The sequence below is a fragment of the Ursus americanus genome, chromosome 30 (genome assembly GCF_024610735.1).
Source record: "Ursus americanus isolate L20-20 chromosome 30, mUrsAme1.1.p, whole genome shotgun sequence".
Classification (NCBI taxonomy): domain Eukaryota; kingdom Metazoa; phylum Chordata; class Mammalia; order Carnivora; family Ursidae; genus Ursus; species Ursus americanus.
This window is the reverse complement of record NC_142156.1, coordinates 29,306,553-29,320,210: the sequence shown is the minus strand read 5'-3', so window position 1 is coordinate 29,320,210 and position 13,658 is coordinate 29,306,553. Positions and strand designations below refer to the sequence as shown.

At 47.6% G+C, this 13,658-nt stretch overlaps 1 protein-coding gene across 1 annotated transcript; it reads right to left on the bottom strand.

Moving 5' to 3' along the window:
* Window positions 1–838: 838 nt before the first annotated feature.
* On the bottom strand, window positions 839–2,422 carry CLDN5 (claudin 5). The gene has a single exon (XM_045815188.2). It carries the CDS (start codon window positions 2,157–2,159, stop codon window positions 1,503–1,505), a length of 657 nt encoding a protein of 218 aa, XP_045671144.2. The 5' UTR covers window positions 2,160–2,422; the 3' UTR covers window positions 839–1,502.
* Between the last annotated feature and the right edge of the window lie 11,236 nt (window positions 2,423–13,658).

Here is a 13,658-nt window from a genome sequence, read left to right as displayed (position 1 = left end):
GCGTTTGGCAGAAAGTGCCTAGAATGGGGCTGGAAGCAATGACCTCTCAGTGACTGTAACAGCTCTGGTGTGCTCTGCTCTCCCGGGGGCCCCACTCACAGGAGGAAGGTTACACAGGGCGCTTCTAGCAGGGGCTGGCACAGAGGTGCTGATGGTCAGCACAAGTCTGGGCTGGTCGCCAGGCCAGCAAGATGAGCACAGGCCCTTCACAGAGCTGCGCTGAGACTGGCAGAAGAGTCAGGACCAAGGGGCTGGAGCCCTGCCCGAGCACTCTCTAGGCAACCTGCACAAGTGCCTCCTTCCCATAGCAACGTGCTTGTGGCTCCGCTGGAGTGCAGCACACATCCGGGACTCGCCCCTGTTCTGCTGCACTGTTGGCCGAAATGTCCCAGTTAGTGTTTGACAGACGTCTGGGTATTTGGTGAGACCCACAGATAGGCAAGCCGTGAGAGGGCAGGGGAGAACCCCCAACCTGTGGTGCGTGGAGCCAACCTCTTCTCAAAGCCAGCAGCCCGGCAGCCCACCCTCAGCACTTCCTGCACCCAAAGACCCCACACTAGCTTGGGGGTGGATTTCCAACCTCCATCCTCTCCCCAGGATCTCCTGACTACAGATCTCACCTTCCTGGGTTGCTGCAAACTGTAGCTGTGCTTCCCACCCAGTAGGAAGGTGACTGGATGGCAGGGAGGGCCAGGGACAAGGCCATGAATCTTCTGGAACGCAGGGGCAGTCCTGGGAGGTCTCAGAAAAAGCCCTTCAGGGAGCAGTTGGTGGGTGGGTTGATGAAGGGGGCTGCTGGGCACGAGCGGTGACTGGACAGAGGACAGGACACAGGTGGGAGGGTATTCAAACCATTTACTAAGCAAATTCTTACCCTCCCCACAAGCTGCAAAGGAGGACAGGGCCCCAGCTCCCCCCTCAGGATCTGGTGCCCATAAGCCTCTCCTGGGGGCTGCTGGGGTGAGGCAGGGAGGTCCAGGCCAAGTCTTTTAGTCCCCCTAGGCTCAGGCCCCGCTGTTGGGGTAAAGGCCAGCTGTATACATCCCTCTGGCAGCCCAGGCTGGGGCCCCTGGGCTCTCCGTCTGCCCCGCTGGAATCAGCAGGAGCCGCTTGGGGGGGATGACGGCATCCAAGACCCTGAGGGTCCGGGAGGGAATTGGCATTGCAGTCCATTGTCCACTCAGCCAAAGGGACCCGCGCCCCACCCACATCGGAGCAAGCTCTGCGCACAGAAAAAGAAACCGAGCAAGTCCTCCCAAGTGCGCGGCTCCTGCTCAGGGCAGGGCGCGGCCCCGGGCCGGGCTAGTGGCTGTTGGAGAGAACGGGCTGCGGGCGCGAGCAGGGTCTCGGTCGGTGCGCCACGTCCAGGCACAGAGCCAACCATTCCGCGGAGGCGGCGCGGGGCGGCCTAGCCTAGGCTGCGGTTCATAGGGCGCTCCCCTAGCTAGTCCACCGGCTCGTGGGAGTGGCTAGCGCGAGGGGCCCCGCCGAGTCCGGCGCCCTCAGACGTAGTTCTTCTTGTCATAGTCGCCGGTGGCCGTGGGCCGCCGCGACACGGAGTACTTGACTGGGAAGCTGAAGTCGGGGCGGCCGGCGCAGACCCAGGCGCCGCAGCACACGAGGCCGCCCCCGCACATAAGCAGCGCGGAAGCCGCCCAGCCGATGTACAGCGCCGCGCCCAGCTCATACTTCTGCGACATGGGCACCGTCGGGTCGTAGAACTCGCGGACCACGATGTTGGCGAACCAGCAAAGCGGCACGAGCGCCAGTAGCCCGCACAGCGCGTAGAGCGCGCCGCCCGTGAGGGCCACCCGCGCCTTGGCCGGGCCCGGGGCCACGCAGGTGGTGCACTGCGCGCCCGCCAGGGTCACGAAGAGCGCGACGAGCGCCAGCAGCACTGCGCCCACGGTGAGCGCCCGCGCCGCCTGCACCTCGGTGCTCAGTGCCAGCACCGAGTCGTACACCTTGCACTGCATGTGCCCCGTGCTCTGCACCACGCACGACATCCACAGCCCCTTCCAGGTGGTCTGCGCCGTCACGATGTTGTGGTCCAGGAAGGCAGTCACCTGCCACATGGGCAGCCCGCACGCCAGGATCAGGCCCACCCAGCCCACCAGACACAGCACCAGGCCGAGGATCTCCAGCGCCGCCGACCCCATGGCTGGAGGCGAGACGGGCGCCCGACGGCCCCCGGAGCCTCCGGGCGGGGTGCGGCGCGAAGTGGCGGTGCCTCGTTGGAACGGCTTGGCGCCCTGAACCGGCCCTGGTGCCGCTGCGCCCGGGCGCTCAGCTCACCGCCTCCTGTCCGCGGTCCCGGCAAGTCTGCAGCACAGCCTCGGATCTGCGGGTGCCTGTGGGGGTCTTCCCATTTGAAGGTTCGGGGGCGGACTCTGCCCCGCGGGCCCGGCCCCTGGTCCCCGAGCAGCCAATCCGCGCGCCGGCCATCGGCCCTTAGCCAATCACAGGCGCCCCCTGCACCTCGAGTTAGGGAAACCATTGCCCTTGGGGGTAGCGGAGGGAGCCCGGACCGCTCCCCGCCGGGCCGCGCGGTCCCCGAGCCCTTCACCCGCTGTTGTCCAGAGCTCGTTCCAGACCTGGGGTGGCTGGGCGTGCGTTCCCCGGGCCACCTCCCTGTGTCCCAGCCTCTCCATTTCAGGAGCCGCATGACTGCACCAACTTCCCCCGCTACATCCCGGAGTGAGAGTGAAGGTCTTCACCACCCAGGCCAGCTCCACTCTTGCCTGGCCAAGGTTTGCGGGAACCCCCCACCATCACCGTCGCGCAGAGGTTTGCGTGAGGGACTCTTGGGCCCCTTTTCCTGGGTTAGCCAAGCACAGCTCGGCCTATTACTACAGGAATCTCGCTCTGGAGTCCAATCCCATCCCTGACCCCTTCCCCACGCCCTTACTGCGCGGTTCCCCTCTGGGTCCTGACATCACGTCTCCCAGAGGCCAAGAAGCCAGGCAGGCCTGTGCGGATCAGACTGAAATCTCCAGCCCACGGTCCTGACCAGCACCGCTGCCCTGCCGGTCACCGCCTCGCTGGGGCCTGAGGCCCCAACAGGAAGCAGGTGGAACAGGGGCCTTACCGCCACCTCCGGAGACCCTCACTCTGCCCCTGCCGCGGGGACTTCCCAGACCTCTCAACCTCCACACTGGCTGCTCCTCTTCCTGAGATGCTTCCCATCCCCCATTCTTGGAGGCCCAGCTCAGGCGACACCACTTCGGGAAGTCCCCAGTGTTCTCCAGTGACTCAACAAACAGGCTCTTCTCCTCGGAGCAGCCCTTGGCCCCCGGCTTGGGGGCCTACTCTAGCCCTCAGAGAGGAGAAACACAAAGGGACACAGAGGTGCTGTGCTCTGCCCTCCCACCAGTGGCAGTGGTACCCCTGGCACCCCAGGCTCCAGGCCACCCTCCGGAAGCCAACTTGGAGTTTCCTGGCCAGGAGGAAGAGCCCCCATCCTCGCTGGAGGGGGGAGGCTCGGGATTTCCGGGCATTCTTCTGCACAATGGCCCAGCCGTTTCTCGAAAGGCCCGCTGGGATGGACATTGGGCCCCCCTGAGACGCAGGTGGGGGCACCAGACCCTGCAGCCCAGAACCCCATGGGGGCACCAGCCCTGTTCTGGAAGCTCCCCCCCCCCCCCCCACTGCCCATCAGCCCTTTTGTTTCCAGCAAAATCTGTACTGTACAGCAAAGTCTTGCACTGAGGTGGCTGGGACCCTGGTTCTTTCCTCTGGTCCAAAGTGCTTGGCTCTGCTGGACAGGGCCCTCCACAGAGAAGGCCTAACTAACGTTGAGGTCAGCCACAGCCTAGGAATTTCGATAAATCTGTCCCTCCTGGGACCCGATCTCTTCTCCCTCTGCATATGGCTTTGAGATACGGCCGATACCCTGTTCATCCAGCATGGGGAAGCACCCAGGGCAAGTTTGCTGGGCCCTGAGTGTGAAGGTGGGAGGAGGGAGCACGTTTTACCTCTCTCTTCATCCTCCAACCTCCTTGATCCCTGCACAGGATGGGGTTATGTGGACCACTGGCTCCTCCCAGCCTCCCTGCTTCCCTCCTGCCGCAAACTCCTTGGCCATTCTCCCTCCACCTTCTTGGACGTCCCTTCCTCTTGTCCACTCCAGGGAGCTCAGCTGTACCACCCGTCCAACCCTCCCAATCCTGCTTCCTCCTGGCCTGAGTCCAGGCACCTTGCCCAAGGTCCCCCGCCACATTCCGCACTGCTCTCTTCCCAGGACAACTTCTGTAGACCCCTCAGGCCAGCTGGGCCCCAACCTTGCCCACTCAGGCTGTTCTCCTCAGGGCAGGTAGGCCATGCTGGCAGGGCCGTCTCCTGAGTCACACTCGGCCTGAAACCCACATCATGGCTCGCACTGCCCGTGGACAGAGTGCTGACTCCTGGGAGCTGCCTGGGGGCCTTGGGCCTGGCCAGTGCAGCAGCACACACTCCATGCTCTGTCCTCTGGCCCTCAGGCCGGTCTGGTTCTCACCCATGGCCTCTTCTGCCTGCAGTGTGTCCCTCGGGTGGAGGCTGCTTGTTTAAGTTGTGCTGCTGAGATCACTTGCTCTTGGACACCTTTCTGCTCCTGTCCCCCAGCCTTGCTCGCAGAGGCCCAAGTTGGAACTGTCCGTCCATTTACTGGTTTTCCCCATCACTACCCAGGAATGAGCTTCCACACAGGGGCCATCTTCATGCGTCTCTCCCTGGCGAGGGGCTTCCTGTGTTTCATGGCGGACCTCTGGCCATGCCACCCCTTCTAGCCAGCTTGGAGCTGCAGCCAGCACAAGGATCTCCCCCTTTGATGCCCACCTGCCCCTCTCTCTCCACCATCAAGGGCCTATCCCAGGGTTCACCCCCAGGCTGGCACCCCAGGGTGGCCCCAGCAAGCCTCTATCTCTTTGGGGACAGCTTCATAGTATTTTGGGGACTTGATGAAAAGGCCTTAGTCTCCACCTATCACAATCTGGTTTTGATCCCAACACAACTGTGTTGGCCCAGGCCTGCAGTGGAACCAGAGCCACCTCAGACAGCCCCAGCCCAGACCTAGGAGTGGCATGAGGATGTGCCCTTCCTTCCATTTGTGGTGGTCTCCTGGCCATCTGCTTGGCCCTGAGCACTGTCTCTGGGTGGAGGGCACACCCAGCCAGCTCCTGCCCTCAACCAGTAATTGGGTAGGACCATTTCAGGTGAGCCCATGGCCGTGGGGTAGAGAGATGGCAGTGTGATACAGAATGATAGATCTCTGAGGAGGTGAGAGTTCAGCCAAGATCCAGGAAAGAAGTTCCATGCGAGAGTCCAGAGGTGGGAAGGGGCCCGGTGACTGGGGGACACATGGAACTCCGTGAGACTGGGGCAAGACAGTGGGCGAGGGCCTGATGGCTGAGGTCAGAGGGATGTAGGGCTGGGCAGGGCCATGACTCCCTGATCTCTGGAGAGGGGCTCCCAGGCCAGCGCACCAGCCAAGGCCACCTGCTCATCTACAGCTATTGTTCTGCTTTCCCAGGGGAAGTGCGGCAGGATCTCATTAATTGTGTGAGGGAAAGGCCTGAGTCAGCAGAAAAGCCAAGTTTATCTGGAGCAGCGCCGACTGACCCTGCGCCAGGGTGATCCAGTGACCTTCCAAGGACAATCTAAATTTAGGCTCCAGATTCCTGGGGACTGGGGTTTGGGAAGCTCCTAGTAGCCAATTTCATTTCAGAGGAAGTGAAAAACAACGTTCCTTCTATCTTTTGGCTTCGAAACAGTTAAGGATATTTTTCTCCAGTGCAGCAGATGTTTGTAGAGTCTCTGATCATGGAACGCCTCCCAGTGCCCTTTTGTGGTGCTCCCAGAGGCAGCATGAATCCTCGGATCACCCGGCCCTGCTCTAGGAGCCTAGGAGGGGGACAGGGGCTTGCGATGATGTGCAGAACACCCTTTGACAAACAGCCAGTGAATTCGCAATTCAGACTAGTGGATTGACCTCTCCTTGCTTTGGTTTCCTGGTTGGTAACAAAGCCCTCCACAATGGAGGCTGCAAGTTTGGAGGGGAGGCTGTCACCAATGGCCCTCTGCCGCCGTTCCTGAGCACCTTATGGGTTCCTGAGATGTCTTCCCTGGCTCCCTTGACCTTTGTGGTTCATCTGACTTCAGTCCTCAGAGCAGATGCCACTGGCTGTTTGGACAAATTGGAGGATGTTGTGCCTCTAACTTCCCCAGTGGGTAGAGAAGTGGGGGGCAGGGAGCTCTGGTTGACAGAGACCTAGGGTCCTGTAGACCCCTCGTGCCTTCATGGACTGTACCAGATGGTGTCTCTGCATAGTTCAGCCCCCTTTGAGCCTGGAGGGGGTGAGCCAATGGCAGTAGTGCCCTCAGGGGCAGAAAGTGGCCCTCCAACCCACTCCCACTCCTCACCTCTCATGTCTGCACTGCTTCCATGGCTTCTCTGTCCACCTCCTCTCCCTAAACCCCTTCCTTCTCTGATTATTTCCTTCTCTGCATGCTGCATTTTGCAACAATTTTATATTCTTTCCACTTAAAATCATAAAGTGATTCTAGATCCTCCTTTTTCATTTAGCATCATATTATAAACATGTCTACACTTTGTTAAAAACACCCTCATGGGGGCACCTGGGTGGCTCAGCCGGTTAAGCCTTTGACTCTTGATTTCAGCTCAGGTCTTGATCTCAGGATTGTGGGTTCGAGCCCCTCACTGGGCTCCACACTGGGCATGGAGCCTACTTAAACAAAACAAAATGCCCTCATGGTGGGAAAATGGCCTTGGGGCTTGGACAGAGGCAAGATGGAATCTATCTCCACCATTCCCAGAGGTGGGATGTGACTAGGACAGTGTGTTCTGAGGTTCTGTAAAATGAGGATGATAATGGGCTTAATTAACATCAAAGGGTTGTCAAGGAACTTAGTGGACAGCATTCCCTGGCTCAAGGTGAATGCTGAATTAACATTAATGATGATGATTAATTATACAACCATCCCTCCAGACATACTTCAATAAAAGACGATTTTTCTGTTATAAATAATATTGCTACCAAAGTAAGCCTTGGCATTTTTATGATTTCCTCAGGAAAAATTCCTCAAAGAATTTTAGCTTACATCCAGGAGGTTGTATCACATAGACCCCTTATCCGAGTATGCGGGGTTTTTTTGTTTGTTTTTAAAGATTTTATTTATTTATGTGACAGAGAGAAACAGTCAGCGAGAGAGGGAACACAAGCAGGGGGAGTGGGAGAGGAAGAAGCAGGCTCCCAGCGGAGAAGCCTGATGTGGGGCTCGATCCCAGATCGCCAGGATCACGCCCTGAGCCGAAGGCAGAGGCTTAACCGCTGTGCCACCCAGGCACACCCAGGTATGCGTTTTCATTGCCTATCACCAGCATTGGGTATTCACAGTTTTAAAAATATACTTATTGAGTAGGTAAAAAATGATATCTTTGACTCTCATTTCTTTGAACAGTAATGTTGTTAGAATTTTTTTCAGTTTATATTGCCTATTTTTATTTCCTCTTCGGTGAATTGTCTGTGTACCTGCATAAATACAGAGCATTGATGTTTTTCTCACTTTATATGTTAGAAACATTAATTGCTGTCATGTATGTGGCACATACCTTTTGCCATTTGCTACTATTACTGATTTTTTTTCAGGATGTTATAGAAATTTGAATTTTTGAGTATTTGAATCTATTAAGGTTTCCCCTGTGTGACTTCTATCTTTATTTTTAACTGTTAAAAAAATCCTTCTGCATAAAAAAGATATAAGTTAAATTATGTTTTCTTATAGTTTTCTTCTGCTTCTCCTCATGCCAAGGAGGGCTTCCCATTCTGACAAAGATGGATGGGACTAAGCAGATTAGAGTTCTGCTCAACAGCAAAATGGAGGGGATAGAGAAAAGAATAAATAAATTTGAAGATAGGGGCGCCTGGGTGGCTCAGTCGTTAAGCGTCTGCTTTCGGCTCAGAGCGTGGTCCTGGCGTTCCGGGATCGAGCCCCGCGTGGGGCTCCTCCGCTAGGAGCCTGCTTCTTCGTATCCCACTCCCCCTGCTTGTGTTCCCTCTCTCGCTGGCTGTCTCTCTCTGTCAAATAAATAAAATCTTTAAAAAAAATTGAAGATAGAGCAAGGGGATTATTTCATCTGAACAAGAGGGAGAATGTGGAAAAAATAAAAAAAGAACAAAGCCTTGGGGAAATGTATGATGATAACTAAAGATATAACGTCCATGTCATTGTAGTCCCAAAAAGAAAAGAAAGGAGGTAGGGATTTAAAAAAAAAAGTAGTCAAAGAATTAATAACTGAAAATTTCCTAAATTTAGCAGACAAAACAAATCCCCAAATCCTTCAGATTCAAAATGTTGCCTGAATCCCAAACAGGATAAACCCAAAGAAAATGACACCAAGACACATCATAATTAATTTTCTGAAAACTAAAGGCAAAGAAAAATATTGAGAAGAATCAGAGAAAAAGGACACCTCACCTATAGGGGAAAAACAAATCAAATGACCAAGGATTTCTCACCAGAAACCATGGAAAACAGAGAAAGTAGCACTTCTTTTTTTAAGTGCTGGAAGAAAAAAAATGTCAACCCAAAATTCTATATCTAAATAGATTCTTCAGAAATACAAGGGAAATAAGTATATTCTCAGTTGCGGGAAAACTAAGAAATTTATCACCAGCAGATGTACCCTAATGGCTGAAGGATGTTCTTTAAACAGACAGGAAATGATAAAAGGAGGAATCTTGAAATATCAGGAAAGAAGAACACGGTAAGCAAAATCCTGGTAAATATAACAGACTCCTTCACCTCTTGAGTTTGCTGAGTTATGTTCGATGCTTGAACCAAAAATTATTGCACTGCCTAAAATTGTTCTCAGTCTAGGTAGAGGAAATATCTAAGATAATTATGCTATAGTTAGTGGAGGGTAAAGGAACGTAAAGGGAGGTAGGTTTCTACACTTCATTCTAACTGGTAAATATTGACACCAGTAGACTTTGATGAGTTATGCGTATTTAGTGTAATCCTAGATCAACCATTAAAAAGCTATACAAAGAGGGGCGCCTGGGTGGCACAGCGGTTAACCGTCTGCCTTCGGCTCAGGGCGTGATCCCAGCGTTATGGGATCGAGCCCCACATCAGGCTCCTCCGCTGGGAGCTTGCTTCTTCCTCTCCCACTCCCCCTGCTTGTGTTCCCTCTCTCACTGGCTGTCTCTATCTGTCGAATAAATAAATAAAATCTTTTAAAAAAAGCTATACAAAGAGATACACTAAAAAACACTATAGATAATTCAAAATGGAATTCTAAAAGGTGTTTAAGTAAACCACAGGATGGCAGGAAAATAAACAGAGAAACAAAAAGAGAGAGAGTACAAACAAATAAAAATCAAGTGGCAGACTTAAGCTTTACTATATCAATAATTACATTACTTTAGATGTATATGGTCTAAATACAATTAAACAACAGAGATTGGTAGAGTAGACAAAAATATAACCTAAATACATGCTATTTAAAATTAACGCACTTTAAATACAATGCCATGTGTAGGTTGAAAGCAAAAGGATAGACAAAGATGTACCAAGTACTAAGATGTACTAAGCAGAGTGGCTGTATTAATGTCAGATACAGTAGACTTCCTAAGAAAATTACTGGGCATAGACTAAAACATTACTTAGTCATAAAGAGGGTCAATCTATCAAGAAGACATAGCAATCACAAATGCATATGCACTATACAAAAGAGCTGGAAAATAATGTGAAACTGATAAAACTGAGTGGAGAAATTGACAAATTGACAATTATAGTTGAAGCTTCAATATTCCTTTCAATTGGACTAGAACAACTGGACAGAAAATCAGGAAGATAGAAGAACATTCATACAGTACTACCCAACAAAGCAGAATACACATTCTTTTCAAGTGCCCAGACAACCTATGGCCAAGACAGACCATATCCTGGGCCATAAAAAAGAACAAATGAACGAAAGAAAGAAAGAACCTCAAAATTAAATGAAAGCAAAAGTTGATTCTTTGAAGTCAACAAAATTAACAAAGTTTAGTTAAATTGACCTAAAAAAAGGGAGAAGACTCAAATTACTAAAATCAGGAACGAAAGATGAGACACCACTTAATGAATGACCTTACAGAAATAAAAACTTATTATAAGGGAATATTATGAACAATTGTCTGCCAACAAAGTAGATAACTAGGTGAAATGGATGGATTCCTAGAAACACAAACTACCAAACCTGACTCAAGAGGAAATAGGAAATCTGAATAGATCTGTAACAAGAGGTTGAGTTAGTAAAAAACAAACCAAAAACTGCCAAGAACGAGAAGTGGAGGACCAGATGGACTCACTAGTAAATTATACCAAATATTTAAAGAACTAACATCAATCAATCTCAAACTTTACCAAAAAACAGAAGAGGTGGGAACACTTCCTAACTCACTCTATGAGGCCAGCATTGCCCTGCACCAAAGTAAAAACTAAATATATATATATATATATATATATATATATATATATATATATATATATATATATATATGTGTGTGTGTGTATATATATGTATATGTATACATATACATATATATACATATACATATATATACACATATATATACATATATATATACAGGGAGAGAGAGAGAGAGAGAGACTATACAACATGACCAACTCCAAATGGGATTTATTCCAGGAATGTAAAATTGGGGAACATCTGAAAATCAATTAATGCAGTGCACCATATCAAGAGAATCAAGACAAAAACAATATGATCATCTCAATAGACACAGAAAAAGCATTTAAGAAATCTATTATCCTTTCTTGATAAAAACACATAGCAAGCTAGGAATGAAAGGGCTCCTCCTCCCTCTGATAAAGGGCATCTATGGAAAACCCACAGCTAACCTCATATTAATGATGAAAGAATGAACGCATTCCCCCTGGGATCAGGAATAAGACAAAGATGTTTGTTCTCACAACTTCTATTTAATATTGTACTGGGGATTTCAAGCTAGGCAGTGAGGCAAGTAAAAATTAGAAGGCCAAGATTGGAAAGGAAGAGGTAAAACTATCAATATTTGTAGATGACATGGTATTGTATATAGGAAATCCTAAAGAAGCCACTAAAAAATTATTAGAATTAACAAACAAGTTTATCCAGGATACAGGGTACAAGATTAAAATACAAAAACAATTGTGTTTCTACACACCAGCAATGAACAATATGGAAATTAAGAAAATGATTCCGTTTGCAATAGTATTGAAAAAAATACTTAAATAAAATACTTAGGAATTCAACAAAATAAGTTAAAAACTTGCACTCTGAAAACGACATTGTTGGAAGAAATTAAAGAAGACCTAAATAAATGGAAGAATATTTCATGTTCATAGATCACAACATTTACTATTGTTAAGATGGCAACACTCCCCAAATTGATCTACAGATTTAACAAAACCCCTATCAAAATCCCAGACAGCAGAAATTGATGAGCTGGCCCTAATATTCATAGTGAAATACAAAGCACTGAGAATAGCCAGAATGATCTTGAAAAAAAAAAACAAAACTGAAGGACTCCAAACTGATTTCAAAACTTACTACAAAGACTGGAGACAATGCAAGAATTCTGCTTTCACCACTCTTATTGAATATAGTGCTGGAAGTTTAAAAGGCAAGAAAAAATATAGAAGAGATACAGATCAGAAAGGAAGAACTGAAATTGTCCCTATCCAGTTGTAAGCTAAATAGGTTCTGGGGATGTAATGTACAGCATGGTGACTAAGGTTAACAAGTATTGTGTATTTGAAAGTTGCTAAGAGAGTAGGTTTTAAAAGTTCTCATCACAAGAAAAAAATTGTAACTATGTGAGGCATGGATGTGTTAAGACAACTTATTGTGGTAATCATTTTGCAATATATGTATCAAAATCATTATGTTATACACCTTAGACTTATACATACAGTGTTATATGTCGATTATATCTCAATAGAGCTGGAGGAAAAACTGTCCCTTTTTGCTCTTGACATAATTGTCAATATTACAATTTCACGGAATCGTTTTTAAAAGGCCTTAGAACAAATAAATGAATTTAGCAAGATACAAAGATTCAGGATCAAAGTACAAAAATCAGTTTCCTTATCTATATCCTAGCAATGAATCCATGAAAACCAAAATTAAAAATACATCATTTACACTAAAAACCGGAAATACCTAGATGTAAATCTAATAAAATAGGTACAAAAGTTGCATGCTGGAAACTGCAAAGCACCGATGAAAAGAATCAAAGATCTAAATAAATGGGAAGGCATTCTGTGTTCGTGGATTGGAAGACTCTATGTGATAAAGATGTTTTTAATGCAATTCCCTTCAAAATTTCAGCAAGATTTCTTATGGATATAGATAAGATTGTTCTAAAACTTGAAAGGAAAAGAAATTAAAATAGCTTAAACAATTCTGAAAAGTAAGAATAAAGTGGGAAGAATCACTCTATTTCATTTCAAGACTTATTATATAGATGTTAATATATTGCTTATTAGGGAACAGAGACATTGTTCAATGGAACAGAATAGAGAACCCAGAAACAGCCTCACACAAGTAAGTACAGTCAACTGATTTTTGACAAGCATGCAAAAGTAATTTAATGGCCCAAAAGAATTGAAAGCAGAGACTCAAAAAGATATTTGTACACTAATATTCATAGCAGCGTTATTCACAGACAAAAGGTGGAAACAACCCAAATGTCCACCAATGGATGAATGGATAAACAAACAAAAGTTGTATATCCATATAATGCAGTATTATTCAGTTTTTAAAAAGGAAGGAAATTCTGACACATGCGACAACATGGGTGAACTTTGAGGACATTATGCTAAGTGAACTAAGCCAGACACACAAGGAAGAATATTGTATGATTCCATTAACATGAGATACCTAAAATAGTCAAATTCATAGAGACAGAAAGTAGAATGGTGGTTGCCAGGGGCTGGAGGGAGGAGGGAATGGGGAGTTGTTGTTTAATGGGGACAGAGTTTCAGTTTGGGACAATGAAAAGTTCTGAAGATGGATGGTGGTGATGATTGTGCAGCAATGAATGTACTTAATGCCACTGAGTTGTAAAAATTGTTAAAATGGTAAGTTTTATGTGATGTAAATTTTACCACAGCAAATGAATAAATAAAATCTTTAAAATAAAATAAAATAAAATAAAATAAAATAAAATAAAATAAAATAAAAAGCAACTCAATGGGGGAAGGATAATCTTTTCAACAATATGGTAAAGCAACTGGATATCAATAAAGGGAAAAAAACCCTCAATCTAAACCTCACGCCACTAAAAAAGTCTCAAAATGAATCCTGCTTTAATTGTAAAATGTAAAACTAAAGAACTTTTAGATGATAACTCAGGAGATGGGTATTAAGGAGGGCACATATTGCATGGTGCACTGGGTGTTATACGCAAATAATGAATCATGGAACATTTCATCAAAAACTGGGGATGTACTGTACGGTGACTAATATAACAAAATAAAAATTATAAAAAATAAAAAATAAAATGTGGTTTTATATTCAGTAAAAAAAAAAAAAGATAACTCAGGAGAAAATCTTTGATACATAGCCATGATACCAAAAGCATGCTCATAAGTGGAGAAAATTATCAATT